Below are 16,817 nucleotides of genomic sequence, written 5' to 3'. Positions count from 1 at the left end.
TTTGAAATTTAAATTCCCTGGTAGAGAAAGGTCACGTCCCCCTTTCAGACGTTGCACGCATCAAACAATGGTTGCGTGCCACGTCATCGACTACGTCATCGACTGACAGATTTCCATAGAGATCAGGATGGGGGCGGCAGGGTGGTCTAGCCTAGTGGTTAGAGCATTGGACTAGCAACCAAAAGGTTGCAAGCTCAAATCCCCAAGCTGACAAGGTACAAATCTGTCGTTCTGCCCCTGAACAGGCAGTTAACCCCCTGTTCCTAGGCCGTCATTGAAAATAAGAATTTGTTCTTAACTGACTTGCCTAGTTAAATAAAGGTAAAAAAAGACTCATTCCTAATTCTATGCAGATTGCTGTAACATACAATGTGGTTATCTGATAGGTAAAATACCTATCCAGGCGTTGTAAGAGTTGACAAGCGTAAGCAATTTTTATTTGATTTATTTCACCTTTATTTAACCAGGTAGGCTAGTTGAGAACAAGTTCTCATTTGCAACTGCGACCTGGCCAAGTTAAAGCATAGCAATTTGACACATTCAACAACACAGTTACACATGGAATAAACAAAAGATAGTCAATAATAAATACAGTAGAACAAAAGAAAACAAAAAGTCTATATACAGTGAGTGCAAATGAGGTAAGAATTGAGTTAACAGGGTCCTTAGCAATTGATTTTTTAACACGGATGAGTATACCATTAGATGTTTTTGTTGATAAGGGTAAAATATTGGGATGCTAAAAATGGTTCTATGGCTGTTTTTCGAAACATTCTATACAGTCCCACATTTACATTTAAGTCATTTAGCAGACGCTCTTATCCAGAGCGACTTACAAATTGGTGCATTCACCTTATGACATCCAGTGGAACAGCCACTTTACAATAGTGCATCTAAATCTTTTAAGGGGGGGGGGGGGTGAGAAGGATTACTTTATCCTATCCTAGGTATTCCTTAAAGAGGTGGGGTTTCAGGTGTCTCCGGAAGGTGGTGATTGACTCCGCTGTCCTGGCGTCGTGAGGGAGTTTGTTCCACCATTGGGGGGCCAGAGCAGCGAACAGTTTTTACTGGGCTGAGCGGGAACTGTACTTCCTCAGTGGTAGGGAGGCGAGCAGGCCAGAGGTGGATGAACGCAGTGCCCTTGTTTGGGTGTAGGGCCTGATCAGAGCCTGGAGGTACTGAGGTGCCGTTCCCCTCACAGCTCCGTAGGCAAGCACCATGGTCTTGTAGCGGATGCGAGCTTCAACTGGAAGCCAGTGGAGAGAGCGGAGGAGCGGGGTGACGTGAGAGAACTTGGGAAGGTTGAACACCAGACGGGCTGCGGCGTTCTGGATGAGTTGTAGGGGTTTAATGGCACAGGCAGGGAGCCCAGCCAACAGCGAGTTGCAGTAATCCAGACGGGAGAAGACAAGTGCCTGGATTAGGACCTGCGCCGCTTCCTGTGTGAGGCAGGGTCGTACTCTGCGGATGTTGTAGAGCATGAACCTACAGGAACGGGCCACCGCCTTGATGTTAGTTGAGAACGACAGGGTGTTGTCCAGGATCACGCCAAGGTTCTTAGCGGTCTGGGAGGAGGACACAATGGAGTTGTCAACCGTGATGGCGAGATCATGGAACGGGCAGTCCTTCCCCGGGAGGAAGAGCAGCATCTTGCCGAGGTTCAGCTTGAGGTGGTGATCCATCATCCACACTGATATGTCTGCCAGACATGCAGAGATGCGATTCGCCACCTGGTCATCAGAAGGGGGAAAGGAGAAGATTAATTTTGTGTCGTCTGCATAGCAATGATAGGAGAGACCATGTGAGGTTATGACAGAGCCAAGTGACTTGGTGTATAGCGAGAATAGGAGAGGGCCTAGAACAGAGCCCTGGGGGACACCAGTGGTGAGAGCGCGTGGTGAGGAGACAGATTCTCGCCACGCCACCTGGTAGGAGCGACCTGTCAGGTAGGACGCAATCCAAGCGTGGGCCGCGCCGGAGATGCCCAACTCGGAGAGGGTGGAGAGGAGGATCTGATGGTTCACAGTATCGAAGGCAGCCGATAGGTCTAGAAGGATGAGAGCAGAGGAGAGAGAGTTAGCTTTAGCAGTGCGGAGCGCCTCCGTGAGTCCCATCCCATAAGTGAAGCATCAACATTCAATATGGTTCACAAAGGGTTTTCTGACATTCTCATCCCTGTCATACTGTACCTGCCTTCTTATGCAAATTACACATAGCTTTCTAATGTTTTAACTCTTTCATCTCACTCCCTCTGCCTTTTATAAAACAGTCTCTCTGTGTGAATCATATATCTCTCGGGATCAAGCGGGATCAAAACGACAACATCCGGTGAAATTGGAGGGTGCTCAATTAAAATACATAATTGTAATATTAAACATGAATGAAAATACAAGTGACTTTGATAGAGGAATTTTAGATTCCTATGTATTTTGTTGCCAAAACCAAATTCGCACTCGTTTCTAATTCATTAATGAGGTGTAAGTTCATTAATTATGCATGAATTAGATCGAGACCAGTCTTAAAAGTCAGGTAAGAGCGTTTAATTCCAGAGAGTACTAAATGCATACACACATTTCCACAGGTTATAAACTGAAAATGACGTCAGCGTTTTCCAAACGTTCTATTCCACAAGCAGAGGGGCCCTCTAGCTCTTGAGCCTTCGCGTTATCAGCACGAAGTCAAGGCCAGTCAGTATAAATCAACATTCTAGACAATCTGGAGATGGCCCGTTCCCACCACCTGGAGATTTGTACAACTGAATGAACTAAGGAACAGACCTTCATTGTTACTAAACTCCTGACTACATTATATACAATTGGGAAAGGGAGCAAGAGAGAAAATTCACATGTACAGTACATTATAGCATTTGGACTAGTCAGTTCTGATTGGAATGTATACATAATTAGTCATTTCAACCATCATTTCCTCTATCAGACTTACATTCTTGTTAATATTCTTGTTAATCTAACTGATTTGACAGATTTACAAAAGGCTTTACGGCAAAAGCATACCATGCGATTGTCTGAGGACAGCGCCCCACATCAACATATTTTTAAACCAAACAGGCTTCACAAAATCACAAATAGCAATAAAATATTTCACTCACTTTAGAAAATCTTCCTCTGTTTGCAATCCCAAGGGTCCCAGCTACACAATGAATGGTTGTTTTGTTTGATAAAGTCTTTCTTTATATCTTGGTAGAGCATGGCGCTTGTAACGCCAGGGTAGTGGGTTCGATCCCCGGGACCACCCATACGTAGAATGTATGCACACATGACTGTAAGTCGCTTTGGATAAAAGCGTCTGCTAAATGGCATATATTATTATTATTATTATATCCCAAAAAGTCAGTTTAGTTGGCGCCATTGATTTCAGTAATCCACTCGTTCAACATGCAGACAAAGGAATCCAAAAAGCTACCAGTAAACTTCGTCTAAACAAGTCAAATGACGTTTCTAATTAATCCTCAGGTACCCTAACATGTAAATAAACGATAATATTTCATACGAAAAGTAGTATGTTCAATAGGAAAGGAAAATAATGAAGAGAAAGACTACTTTTGTTATGGAGCTCCCCTTGGAACAACTCCAATGACTTCATTTCATTTCATTCATTTTTCAAGAAACCAGCCTGAAACCTTGTATAAAGACTGTTGACATCTAGTGGAAACCATAGGCACGGAAATATGGGAGATATTTTTATATATAGTCCCATTGGTTTGCATTTAAAGAGCCTGTGCCCTAAAAAAAATACAAATATTTCTGGTTGTTTTTTCTTCAGGTTTTCATCTGCTATATCAGTTCTGTTATAGTCTCAGATATTATTTTAACCCCAATGGGTGCAAGTGTGACAGTATGCATGTGAACAGCCTTTGCCGATGTATTTCTTACACTTGCTTACCGCCCGAATCGGTCCACAGACAACGCAATCGCAACCACAATGCACACTGCCCTAACCCATCTGGACAAGAGGAATACCTATGTGAGAATGCTGTTCATCGACTACAGCTCAGCATTTAACACCATAGTACCCTCCAAACTCGTCATCAAGCTCGAGACCCTGGGTCTTGACCCCGCCCTGTGCAACTGGGTACTGGACGTCCTGACGGGCCGCCCCCAGGTGGTGAGGGTAGGTAACAACATCTCCACCCCGCTGATCCTCAACACTGGGTCCCCACAAGGGTGCGTTCTGAACCCTCTCCTGTACTCCCTGTTCACCCACGACTGCATGGCCATGCACGCCTCCAACTCAATCATCAAGTTTGCGGACGACACTACAGTGGTAGGCTTGATTACCAACAATGACGAGATGGCCTACAGGGAGGAGGTGAGGGCCCTTGGAGTGTTGTGTGAGGAAAATAACCCCACACTCAACGTCAACAAAATAAAGGAGATGATTGTGGACTTCAGGAAACAGCAGAGGGAGCACCCCCCTATCCACATCGATGGGACAGTAGTGGAGAGGGTAGTAAGTTTTAAGTTCCTCGGCGTACACATCACGGACAAACTGAATTGGTCCACCCACACAGACAGCGTCGTGAAGAATCAAGGGCATCCTGTCGGGCTGCATCACCACCTGCTACTGCAACTTGACCAGCACCTACTGTACAGCTTGGACTGGACAGTCTACAGGAAAAACACTGGAGAGGATTGGTGTAATTTGTTATGATGAAGCACAACTTATAAAGATTAACTGAAACCCAAGTTCAGCATCACCAGAGACACTTCCAGCAACAGACTGTTTCTAACAGGACAGAGTCTGCAGACTTAATCTCCCTGCGCACGGAACCCGCTAGCCGGCTGAAATTCCACAACATACGGTGATCGCTACATAAATAGTCATATTAAACATTCATGAAAATACAAGTGTCTCACATGTATTGAAAGCCTAGAATCTTGCTAATCCAACTGCGTTGTCAGATTTAAAAAAGGATTTACTGCGAAAGAATACGATGCGATTATCTGAGAAAAAAGCCCCATAAAAAACACAATTTTAACCAGCACAGGCGTAACATAATCACAAACTGCATTAAGAGACTGTGTATTATTGTGCTGGATGACTACAATGATACTAACCAAGACATGGACCTGTTCTAAAACTGAAAACCCATGAGCATCAAGCACAAGTGCAACATATGGCCACCAGTGATTCAATAGAAGAAAACAATATAAATCGAAAAACTGCTCTATGACATAACTCTTATTGTTGATACACTGGCACAATAAGTATTATAACATGTACAACTTGATTCTTCACAAAAACAGTTCTCAACAGTGCCAAGATACAGTATGTAGGATTTAGACCACTAGAGCAATGGGGAGAAACATTTAACACCATAGAGATGCAAATGTGTTTCGATTCACATAGACCCAAGGTCTCCTCCCATTTCAATAGTCTGATATAACTGCCCTCCACAGATCTCCCTCAGTCACAACGACCACTCCCAGTCTCTTCCCTTGCTTCTAGAATCGTAGAACCTTTCCACAATGACACTTTTAGAATGTGTGTTCCTCCTGGCTCTCACCTCAGGTGAGTTAACTGGAGTTATTTCTGTCCAGTGTAGGAGAGGGGAGAGGAGCTGTGCTACCTGGCTGGAGGGTCACAGTAATCTAACCTCTTTGTCTGTTTTTCAGCTGTTCAGGGGCAGTCACTCACCTCCTCTGAGCCAGTGGTGAAGAAGCCTAGAGAGTCAGTAACACTGTCCTGTGCTGTCTCTGGCCTTTCTCTAAGCTATCTGCATTGGATCCGTCAGAAACCAGGGAAAGGACTTGAGTGGATTGGGCGCATTGACGGTGGCACTGGCACTGTATTTGCCCAGTCTCTCCAGGGCCAGTTCACCATCACCAAAGACGACTCCAAAAAACAGCTGTACTTAGAGGTGAAAAGCCTGAAGACTGAAGACTCTGCTGTTTATTATTGTGCCAAAGACACAGTGACACAGGAAGCTGAAGCGCCGTACAAAAACTGATCAACAGTGATCCCAGGATGAGAGGCAATGAAGCGCGTCTGTTCTTAAAACACACACTTAACTCTACACAAAAGTTGCTGAAATTATTATAGATCCTTGAACTCCACAATAGATTCCCAAGAGGGGATGTGCAGTAAGAGATAGATATAATTCAATACAACTTGTATTGTCCCACATAGGGAAATGCCCTTGTTTCTGTGCTGTTCAGCATTGTATAAAATGAAACATATCTAGTCTGAACAACCCATATGTAAAATATCTGGCTTTCACAGTCTAGGCAACTTGGACTGACATTACAGCAAGCCCTGCACTAACCTGACTATCACCGAACAAAGTTTAGTACTCTGTAATAAGTAAGTGACAATATTCTGTGTCCACTAGAAGAAATGTACCATCATTTTCAGGGATTTTTCAGAAATCATCTGCTTCAAAGATGTCGTTGATTATGTGTTTGAATGTATTTTTGTCATTTCATTTCCACAGCTGTTCAGGGTCAGACACTGACTGAGTCTCAATCAGTGGTTAAAAAGTCTGAAGATTCCCACAAACTGACTTGCACATATGCTGGGTTTAGAAGCAGCTATTGGAATGCTTGGCTTAGACAGGCTCCTGGGAAAGGTTGCTCCCATTATTGGTCCGGCAGTTACATCTACTACTCCCCGTCTTTTCAGGGTCGGTTCACCATCTACAGATTAACAGTCTGAAGACTGAAGACTCTGCTGTGTATTATTGTTGCAGAGACACAGTGACACAGGAGTCTGCAGCACTGTATAAAAACTGATCCATCACTTCTCTTACTGTGAGAGTCTGTGAAACAATTCTGAGCTCTAGTCTCTGTCAACATCAATCCACATCGTACTCTAAATTATAACAATAATATACATGATTACTTGAAAAATGAAATGAAATATACCTGACAACTTGTCAAGATAACTGTATGAATATCATTATGAACCTTTAACTGAAAACTTTAAAGCCATTTCAAGTCAGTTGACAATAGTAAATAACTAACTATTACATTACTATTCCGTTATGTTTTTCAATTTGGTGATCTTATTTAAATTAAACCAGATTTCAAATTTCATTAAACAATTAATGCAATATTAAATACATGTACCACGAAGGTCATTAATGTTAAACAGTAATGGAACAAATATAGATCTTTGGGTGACCCTAATAGATTGTCATCCTGTGCTGTTCTGAGAAACAATGTTGACATTATCAACTCTTCCTCTCAGTCTCTATTTAAACCTCTGGTGGGAGGTCTATGCAAAGTCAATCCTTTCATCCCTTTATAATCAGACAGTCAGCTCTGGCCTTCCCATTATAGGTCGCCTGGCTGACATTACAGTGAGCCCTGCACTATAACTATCACTAAACAATGGAGCTTACGAAAAAGCCCTGGAGTGGAATGGGAGAATGAATAAAAGGCCAGTTCACTCTGACTGAGGACGTCTTCACAAGCACACAGTTATTGTAGGCCAAGAGGACTCTGCTGTTTATTATTGTGTTCGCCAGTGGCGGGTTTAGGTATAGGCGACATGGGCAGCCGCCCAGGGCAGCACATTTTGAATGGTGACATTTACATGATCGGTTCTCTATCACTCAGTTGCTCATCACGTCAATGATATCATGTCAGCATGTGGGTCAATTAACCTTGCCGGGGTGAGCGACCTGATAGTTTGTGTGCTAGGCAGGCTACTGCCTGGGAAGGGCTCCCACTCAGAAGTACGAGATGGGGAGGGGGGCAGGGTTAGGTTGACCTCAGGTCTCCCCACTGGAAGCCTGAGGTAGAGGGAGCGGGGGAATCTATCAAATAGCGCACCTCTAACTTTGTACAGGACTAATGCAATTAGCGTTGGACTAGTAACCGGAAGGTTGTAAGTTCATACCCCCGTGCTGACAAGGTACAAATCTGTCGTTCTGCCCCTGAACAGGCAGTTAACCCACTGTTCCTAGGCCGTCATTGAAAATAAGATTTTGTTCTTAACTGACTTGCCAGGTTAAATAAAGTTTAAAATATATATATATAGAGGTCAACTATAGTTTGCCATCAGATATTATATATTTAATTTTGATTCACATGATTACTTTTATGACTTTTTCTTCATATTTTTGATCCAAAAATGGCAGGTACGTGTTTTTATATGTATTTATTGATATTTTTGGACAGCACTGCAGCCTCCTGTGTCACTGTGGCTGTTGTGCACAATATGAGTGTCTGATTATGAAGGGATAAACGGGAGGGAGACTTTGCATAGACCGCCCTCTAGAGAAATAAATATCCTGACAGGGAGAGATCTGCTCTATTCCTTTATTCTCTCTCCTCCCTGTCCTTTGTTCTTCTCTCTGTAGTTCAGATTCTACTTATGAGACGTGTTGACTATAATGGCTTTAGTATGATGTGTTGACTATATATAATGGCTTTAGTATGATGTGTTGACTATATATAATGGCTTTAGTATTGTGTGTTTACTATATATAATGGCTTTAGTATTGTGTGTTTACTATATATAATGGCTTTAGTATGATGTGTTGACTATATATAATGGCTTTAGTATGATGTGTTGACTATATATAATGGCTTTAGTATGATGTGTTGACTATATATAATGGCTTTAGTATTGTGTGTTTACTATATATAATGGCTTTAGTATGATGTGTTGACTATATATAATGGCTTTAGTATAATGTGTTGACTATATATAATGGCTTTAGTATGATGTGTTGACTATGTATAATGGCTTTAGTATGATGTGTTGACTATATATAATGGCTTTAGTATGATGTGTTGACTATATATAATGGCTTTAGTATGATGTGTTGACTATATATAATGGCTTTAGTGTGATGTGTTGACTATATATAATGGCTTTAGTATGATGTGTTAACTATAATGGCTTTAGTATGATGTGTTGACTATAATGGCTTTAGTATGATGTGTTGACTATATATAATGGCTTTAGTATGATGTGTTGACTATATATAATGGCTTTAGTATGATGTGTTGACTATATATAATGGCTTTAGTATGATGTGTTGACTATATATAATGGCTTTAGTGTGATGTGTTGACTATATATAATGGCTTTAGTGTGATGTGTTGACTATAATGGCTTTAGTATGATGTGTTGACTATATATAAGGGCTTTAGTGTGATGTGTTGACTATATATAATGGCTTTAGTATGATATGTTGACTATAATGGCTTTAGTATGATGTGTTGACTATATATAATGGCTTTAGTATGATTTGTTGACTATATATAATGGCTTTAGTATGATTTGTTGACTATATATAATGGCTTTAGTATGATGTGTTGACTACATATAATGGCTTTAGTATGATGTGTTGACTACATATAATGGCTTTAGTATGATGTGTTGACTATATATAATGGCTTTAGTATGTTGTGTTGACTATATATAATGGCTTTAGTATGATATGTTGACTATAATGGCTTTAGTATGATGTGTTGACTATATATAATGGCTTTAGTATGATGTGTTGACTATATATAATGGCTTTAGTATGATGTGTTGACTATATATAATGGCTTTAGTGTGATGTGTTGACTATATATAATGGCTTTAGTATGATGTGTTGACTATATATAATGGCTTTAGTATGATGTGTTGACTATATATAATGGCTTTAGTGTGATGTGTTGACTATATATAATGGCTTTAGTATGATGTGTTTACTATATATAATGGCTTTAGTATGATGTGTTGACTATATATAATGGCTTTAGTATGATGTGTTGACTACATATAATGGCTTTAATGTGATGTGGTGACTATATATAATGGCTTTACTATTGTGTGTTTACTATATATAATGGCTTTAGTATTGTGTGTTTACTATATATAATGGCGTTAGTATGATGTGTTGACTATATATAATGGCTTTGGTATGATGTGTTGACTATAATGGCTTTAGTGTGATGTGTTGACTATATATAATGGCTTTAGTATGATGTGTTGACTATAATGGCTTTAATATGATGTGTTGACTATATATAATGGCTTTAGTATGATGTGTTGACTATATATAAATGCTTTAGTATGATGTGTTGACTATATATAATGGCTTTAGTATGATGTGTTGACTATAATGCCTTTAGTATGATGTGTTGACTATAATGGCTTTAGTATGATGTGTTGACTATAATGGCTTTAGTGTGATGTGTTGACTATATATAATGGCTTTAGTGTGATGTGTTGACTATATATAATGGCTTTAGTATGATGGGTTGACTATATATAATGGCTTTAGTATGATGGGTTGACTATATATAATGGCTTTAGTATGATGTGTTGACTATAATGCCTTTAGTATGATGTGTTGACTATAATGGCTTTAGTATGATGTGTTGACTATAATGGCTTTAGTGTGATGTGTTGACTATATATAATGGCTTTAGTGTGATGTGTTGACTATATATAATGGCTTTAGTATGATGTGTTGACTATAATGCCTTTAGTATGATGTGTTGACTATAATGGCTTTAGTATGATTTGTTGACTATATATAATGGCTTTAGTATGATGTGTTGACTATATATAAGGGCTTTAGTATGATGTGTTGACTATATATAATGGCTTTAGTATGATGTGTTGACTATAATGGCTTTAGTATTGTGTGTTGACTATATATAAGGGCTTTAGTATGATGTGTTGACTATATATAATGGCTTTAGTATGATGTGTTGACTATAATGGCTTTAGTATGATGTGTTGACTATATATAATGGCTTTAGTATGATGTGTTGACTATAATGGCTTTAGTATGATGTGTTGACTATATATAATGGCTTTAGTATGATGTGTTGACTATATATAATGGCTTTAGTATGATGGGTTGACTATAATGGCTTTAGTATGATGTGTTGACTATATATAATGGCTTTAGTATGATGTGTTGACTATAATGGCTTTAGTATGATGTGTTGACTATATATAATGGCTTTAGTATGATGTGTTGACTACATATAATGGCTTTAATGTGATGTGGTGACTATATATAATGGCTTTACTATTGTGTGTTTACTATATATAATGGCTTTAGTATTGTGTGTTTACTATATATAATGGCGTTAGTATGATGTGTTGACTATATATAATGGCTTTGGTATGATGTGTTGACTATAATGGCTTTAGTGTGATGTGTTGACTATATATAATGGCTTTAGTATGATGTGTTGACTATAATGGCTTTAATATGATGTGTTGACTATATATAATGGCTTTAGTATGATGTGTTGACTATATATAAATGCTTTAGTATGATGTGTTGACTATATATAATGGCTTTAGTATGATGTGTTGACTATAATGCCTTTAGTATGATGTGTTGACTATAATGGCTTTAGTATGATGTGTTGACTATAATGGCTTTAGTGTGATGTGTTGACTATATATAATGGCTTTAGTGTGATGTGTTGACTATATATAATGGCTTTAGTATGATGGGTTGACTATATATAATGGCTTTAGTATGATGGGTTGACTATATATAATGGCTTTAGTATGATGTGTTGACTATAATGCCTTTAGTATGATGTGTTGACTATAATGGCTTTAGTATGATGTGTTGACTATAATGGCTTTAGTGTGATGTGTTGACTATATATAATGGCTTTAGTGTGATGTGTTGACTATATATAATGGCTTTAGTATGATGTGTTGACTATAATGCCTTTAGTATGATGTGTTGACTATAATGGCTTTAGTATGATTTGTTGACTATATATAATGGCTTTAGTATGATGTGTTGACTATATATAAGGGCTTTAGTATGATGTGTTGACTATATATAATGGCTTTAGTATGATGTGTTGACTATAATGGCTTTAGTATTGTGTGTTGACTATATATAAGGGCTTTAGTATGATGTGTTGACTATATATAATGGCTTTAGTATGATGTGTTGACTATAATGGCTTTAGTATGATGTGTTGACTATATATAATGGCTTTAGTATGATGTGTTGACTATAATGGCTTTAGTATGATGTGTTGACTATATATAATGGCTTTAGTATGATGTGTTGACTATATATAATGGCTTTAGTATGATGGGTTGACTATAATGGCTTTAGTATGATGTGTTGACTATATATAATGGCTTTAGTATGATGGGTTGACTATAATGGCTTTAGTATGATGTGTTGACTATATATAATGGCTTTAGTATGATGTGTTGACTATAATGGCTTTAGTATGATGTGTTGACTATATATAATGGCTTTAGTATGATGTGTTGACTACATATAATGGCTTTAATGTGATGTGGTGACTATATATAATGGCTTTACTATTGTGTGTTTACTATATATAATGGCTTTAGTATTGTGTGTTTACTATATATAATGGCGTTAGTATGATGTGTTGACTATATATAATGGCTTTGGTATGATGTGTTGACTATAATGGCTTTAGTGTGATGTGTTGACTATATATAATGGCTTTAGTATGATGTGTTGACTATAATGGCTTTAATATGATGTGTTGACTATATATAATGGCTTTAGTATGATGTGTTGACTATATATAAATGCTTTAGTATGATGTGTTGACTATATATAATGGCTTTAGTATGATGTGTTGACTATATATAATGGCTTTAGTATGATGGGTTGACTATAATGGCTTTAGTATGATGTGTTGACTATATATAATGGCTTTAGTATGATGTGTTGACTATAATGGCTTTAGTATGATGTGTTGACTATAATGGCTTTAGTGTGATGTGTTGACTATATATAATGGCTTTAGTGTGATGTGTTGACTATATATAATGGCTTTAGTATGATGGGTTGACTATATATAATGGCTTTAGTATGATGGGTTGACTATATATAATGGCTTTAGTATGATGTGTTGACTATAATGCCTTTAGTATGATGTGTTGACTATAATGGCTTTAGTATGATGTGTTGACTATAATGGCTTTAGTGTGATGTGTTGACTATATATAATGGCTTTAGTATGATGTGTTGACTATAATGGCTTTAGTATGATGTGTTGACTATAATGCCTTTAGTATGATGTGTTGACTATAATGGCTTTAGTATGATTTGTTGACTATATATAATGGCTTTAGTATGATGTGTTGACTATATATAAGGGCTTTAGTATGATGTGTTGACTATATATAATGGCTTTAGTATGATGTGTTGACTATAATGGCTTTAGTATTGTGTGTTGACTATATATAATGGCTTTAGTATGATGTGTTGACTATAATGGCTTTAGTATGATGTGTTGACTATATATAATGGCTTTAGTATGATGTGTTGACTATATATAATGGCTTTAGTATGATGTGTTGACTATATATAATGGCTTTAGTATGATGTGTTGACTATATATAATGGCTTTAGTATGATGTGTTGACTATAATGGCTTTAGTATGATGTGTTGACTATATATAATGGCTTTAGTATGATGTGTTGACTACATATAATGGCTTTAATGTGATGTGGTGACTATATATAATGGCTTTACTATTGTGTGTTTACTATATATAATGGCTTTAGTATTGTGTGTTTACTATATATAATGGCGTTAGTATGATGTGTTGACTATATATAATGGCTTTGGTATGATGTGTTGACTATAATGGCTTTAGTGTGATGTGTTGACTATATATAATGGCTTTAGTATGATGTGTTGACTATAATGGCTTTAATATGATGTGTTGACTATATATAATGGCTTTAGTATGATGTGTTGACTATATATAAATGCTTTAGTATGATGTGTTGACTATATATAATGGCTTTAGTATGATGTGTTGACTATAATGCCTTTAGTATGATGTGTTGACTATAATGGCTTTAGTATGATGTGTTGACTATAATGGCTTTAGTGTGATGTGTTGACTATATATAATGGCTTTAGTGTGATGTGTTGACTATATATAATGGCTTTAGTATGATGGGTTGACTATATATAATGGCTTTAGTATGATGGGTTGACTATATATAATGGCTTTAGTATGATGTGTTGACTATAATGCCTTTAGTATGATGTGTTGACTATAATGGCTTTAGTATGATGTGTTGACTATAATGGCTTTAGTGTGATGTGTTGACTATATATAATGGCTTTATTGTGATGTGTTGACTATATATAATGGCTTTAGTATGATGTGTTGACTATAATGCCTTTAGTATGATGTGTTGACTATAATGGCTTTAGTATGATTTGTTGACTATATATAATGGCTTTAGTATGATGTGTTGACTATATATAAGGGCTTTAGTATGATGTGTTGACTATATATAATGGCTTTAGTATGATGTGTTGACTATAATGGCTTTAGTATTGTGTGTTGACTATATATAAGGGCTTTAGTATGATGTGTTGACTATATATAATGGCTTTAGTATGATGTGTTGACTATAATGGCTTTAGTATGATGTGTTGACTATATATAATGGCTTTAGTATGATGTGTTGACTATAATGGCTTTAGTATGATGTGTTGACTATATATAATGGCTTTAGTATGATGTGTTGACTATATATAATGGCTTTAGTATGATGGGTTGACTATAATGGCTTTAGTATGATGTGTTGACTATATATAATGGCTTTAGTATGATGTGTTGACTATAATGGCTTTAGTATGATGTGTTGACTATATATAATGGCTTTAGTATGATGTGTTGACTATATATAATGGCTTTAGTATGATGTGTTGACTATATATAATGGCTTTAGTATGATGGGTTGACTATATATAATGGCTTTGGTATGATGTGTTGACTATATATAATGGCTTTGGTATGATGAGTTGACTATATATAATGGCTTTGGTATGATGTGTTGACTATATATAATGGCTTTGGTATGATGTGTTGACTATATATAATGGCTTTGGTATGATGTGTTGACTATATATAATGACTTTAGTATGATGTGTTGACTATATATAATGGCTTTGGTATGATGTGTTGACTATATATAATGACTTTAGTATGATGTGTTGACTATATATAATGGCTTTGGTATGATGTGTTGACTATAATGACTTTAGTGTGATGTGTTGACTATATATAATGGATTTAGTATGATGTGTTGACTATATATAATGGATTTAGTATGATGTGTTGACTATATATAATGGCTTTAGTATGATGTGTTGACTATAAGGGCTTTAGTATGATGTGTTGACTATATATAATGGCTTTAATGTGATGTGTTGACTATATATAATGGCTTTACTATTGTGTGTTTACTATATATAATGGCTTTAGTATTGTGTGTTTACTATATATAATGGCGTTACTATGATGTGTTGACTATATATAATGGCTTTGGTATGATGTGTTGACTATAATGGTTTTAATATGATGTGTTGACTATATATAATGGCTTTAGTATGATGTGTTGACTATATATAATGGCTTTAGTATGATGTGTTGACTATAATGCCTTTAGTATGATGTGTTGACTATAATCTCGCTCTCATCCAACACTTCCCACACTGCCCCTACTCGGATGGTATCGCGCCGTCCCAACCTTCACTCTCTCTCCCCCGCTACTCTCTCCTCTTCCATCCTATCATCTCTTCCCTCTGCTCAAACCTTCTCCAACCTATCTCCTGATTCTGCCTCCTCAACCCTCCTCTCCTCCCTTTCTGCATCCTTTGACTCTCTATGTCCCCTATCATCCAGGCCGGCTCGGTCCTCCCCTCCCGCTCCGTGGCTCGACGACTCATTGCGAGCTCACAGAACAGGGCTCCGGGCAGCCGAGCGGAAATGGAGGAAAACTCGCCTCCCTGCGGACCTGGCATCCTTTCGCTCCCTCCTCTCTACATTTTCCTCCTCTGTCTCTGCTGCTAAAGCCACTTTCTACCACTCTAAATTCCAAGCATCTGCCTCTAACCCTAGGAAGCTCTTTGCCACCTTCTCCTCCCTCCTGAATCCTCCTCCCCCTCCCCCCTCCTCCCTCTCTGCAGATGACTTCGTCAACCATTTTGAAAAGAAGGTCGACGACATCCGATCCTCGTTTGCTAAGTCAAACGACACCGCTGGTTCTGCTCACACTGCCCTACCCTGTGCTCTGACCTCTTTCTCCCCTCTCTCTCCAGATGAAATCTCGCGTCTTGTGACGGCCGGCCGCCCAACAACCTGCCCGCTCGACCCTATCCCCTCCTCTCTTCTCCAGACCATTTCCGGAGACCTCCTCCCTTACTTCACCTCGCTCATCAACTCATCCCTGACCGCTGGCTACGTCCCTTCCGTCTTCAAGAGAGCGAGAGTTGCACCCCTTCTGAAAAAACCTACACTCAATCCCTCCGATGTCAACAACTACAGACCAGTATCCCTTCTTTCTTTTCTCTCCAAAACTCTTGAACGTGCCGTCCTTGGCCAGCTCTCCCGCTATCTCTCTCAGAATGACCTTCTTGATCCAAATCAGTCAGGTTTCAAGACTAGTCATTCAACTGAGACTGCTCTTCTCTGTATCACGGAGGCGCTCCGCACTGCTAAAGCTAACTCTCTCTCCTCTGCTCTCATCCTTCTAGACCTATCGGCTGCCTTCGATACTGTGAACCATCAGATCCTCCTCTCCACCCTCTCCGAGTTGGGCATCTCCGGCGCGGCCCACGCTTGGATTGCGTCCTACCTGACAGGTCGCTCCTACCAGGTGGCGTGGCGAGAATCTATCTCCTCACCACGCGCTCTCACCACTGGTGTCCCACAGGGCTCTGTTCTAGGCCCTCTCCTATTCTCGCTATACACCAAGTCACTTGGCTCTGTCATAACCTCACATGGTCTCTCCTATCATTGCTATGCAGACGACACACAATTAATCTTCTCCTTTCCCCCTTCTGATG

At 38.5% G+C, this 16,817-nt stretch overlaps 1 gene segment (V, D, J or C); it reads left to right on the top strand.

Annotated features, from left to right (window-relative positions):
* Positions 1-5,397: 5,397 nt before the first annotated feature.
* On the top strand, positions 5,398-5,983 carry LOC118384741 (Ig heavy chain V region 6.96-like). The segment is given in 2 exon segments: positions 5,398-5,529; positions 5,634-5,983. Coding segments are annotated over 2 exon segments (378 nt in total).
* Positions 5,984-16,817: the final 10,834 nt, after the last annotated feature.

Source organism: Oncorhynchus keta, chromosome 5 (genome assembly GCF_023373465.1).
Source record: "Oncorhynchus keta strain PuntledgeMale-10-30-2019 chromosome 5, Oket_V2, whole genome shotgun sequence".
Taxonomy (NCBI): Eukaryota; Metazoa; Chordata; class Actinopteri; order Salmoniformes; family Salmonidae; genus Oncorhynchus; species Oncorhynchus keta.
The sequence above is the reverse complement of the archived record's forward strand: the minus strand, read 5'-3'. Positions and strand labels throughout refer to the sequence as shown.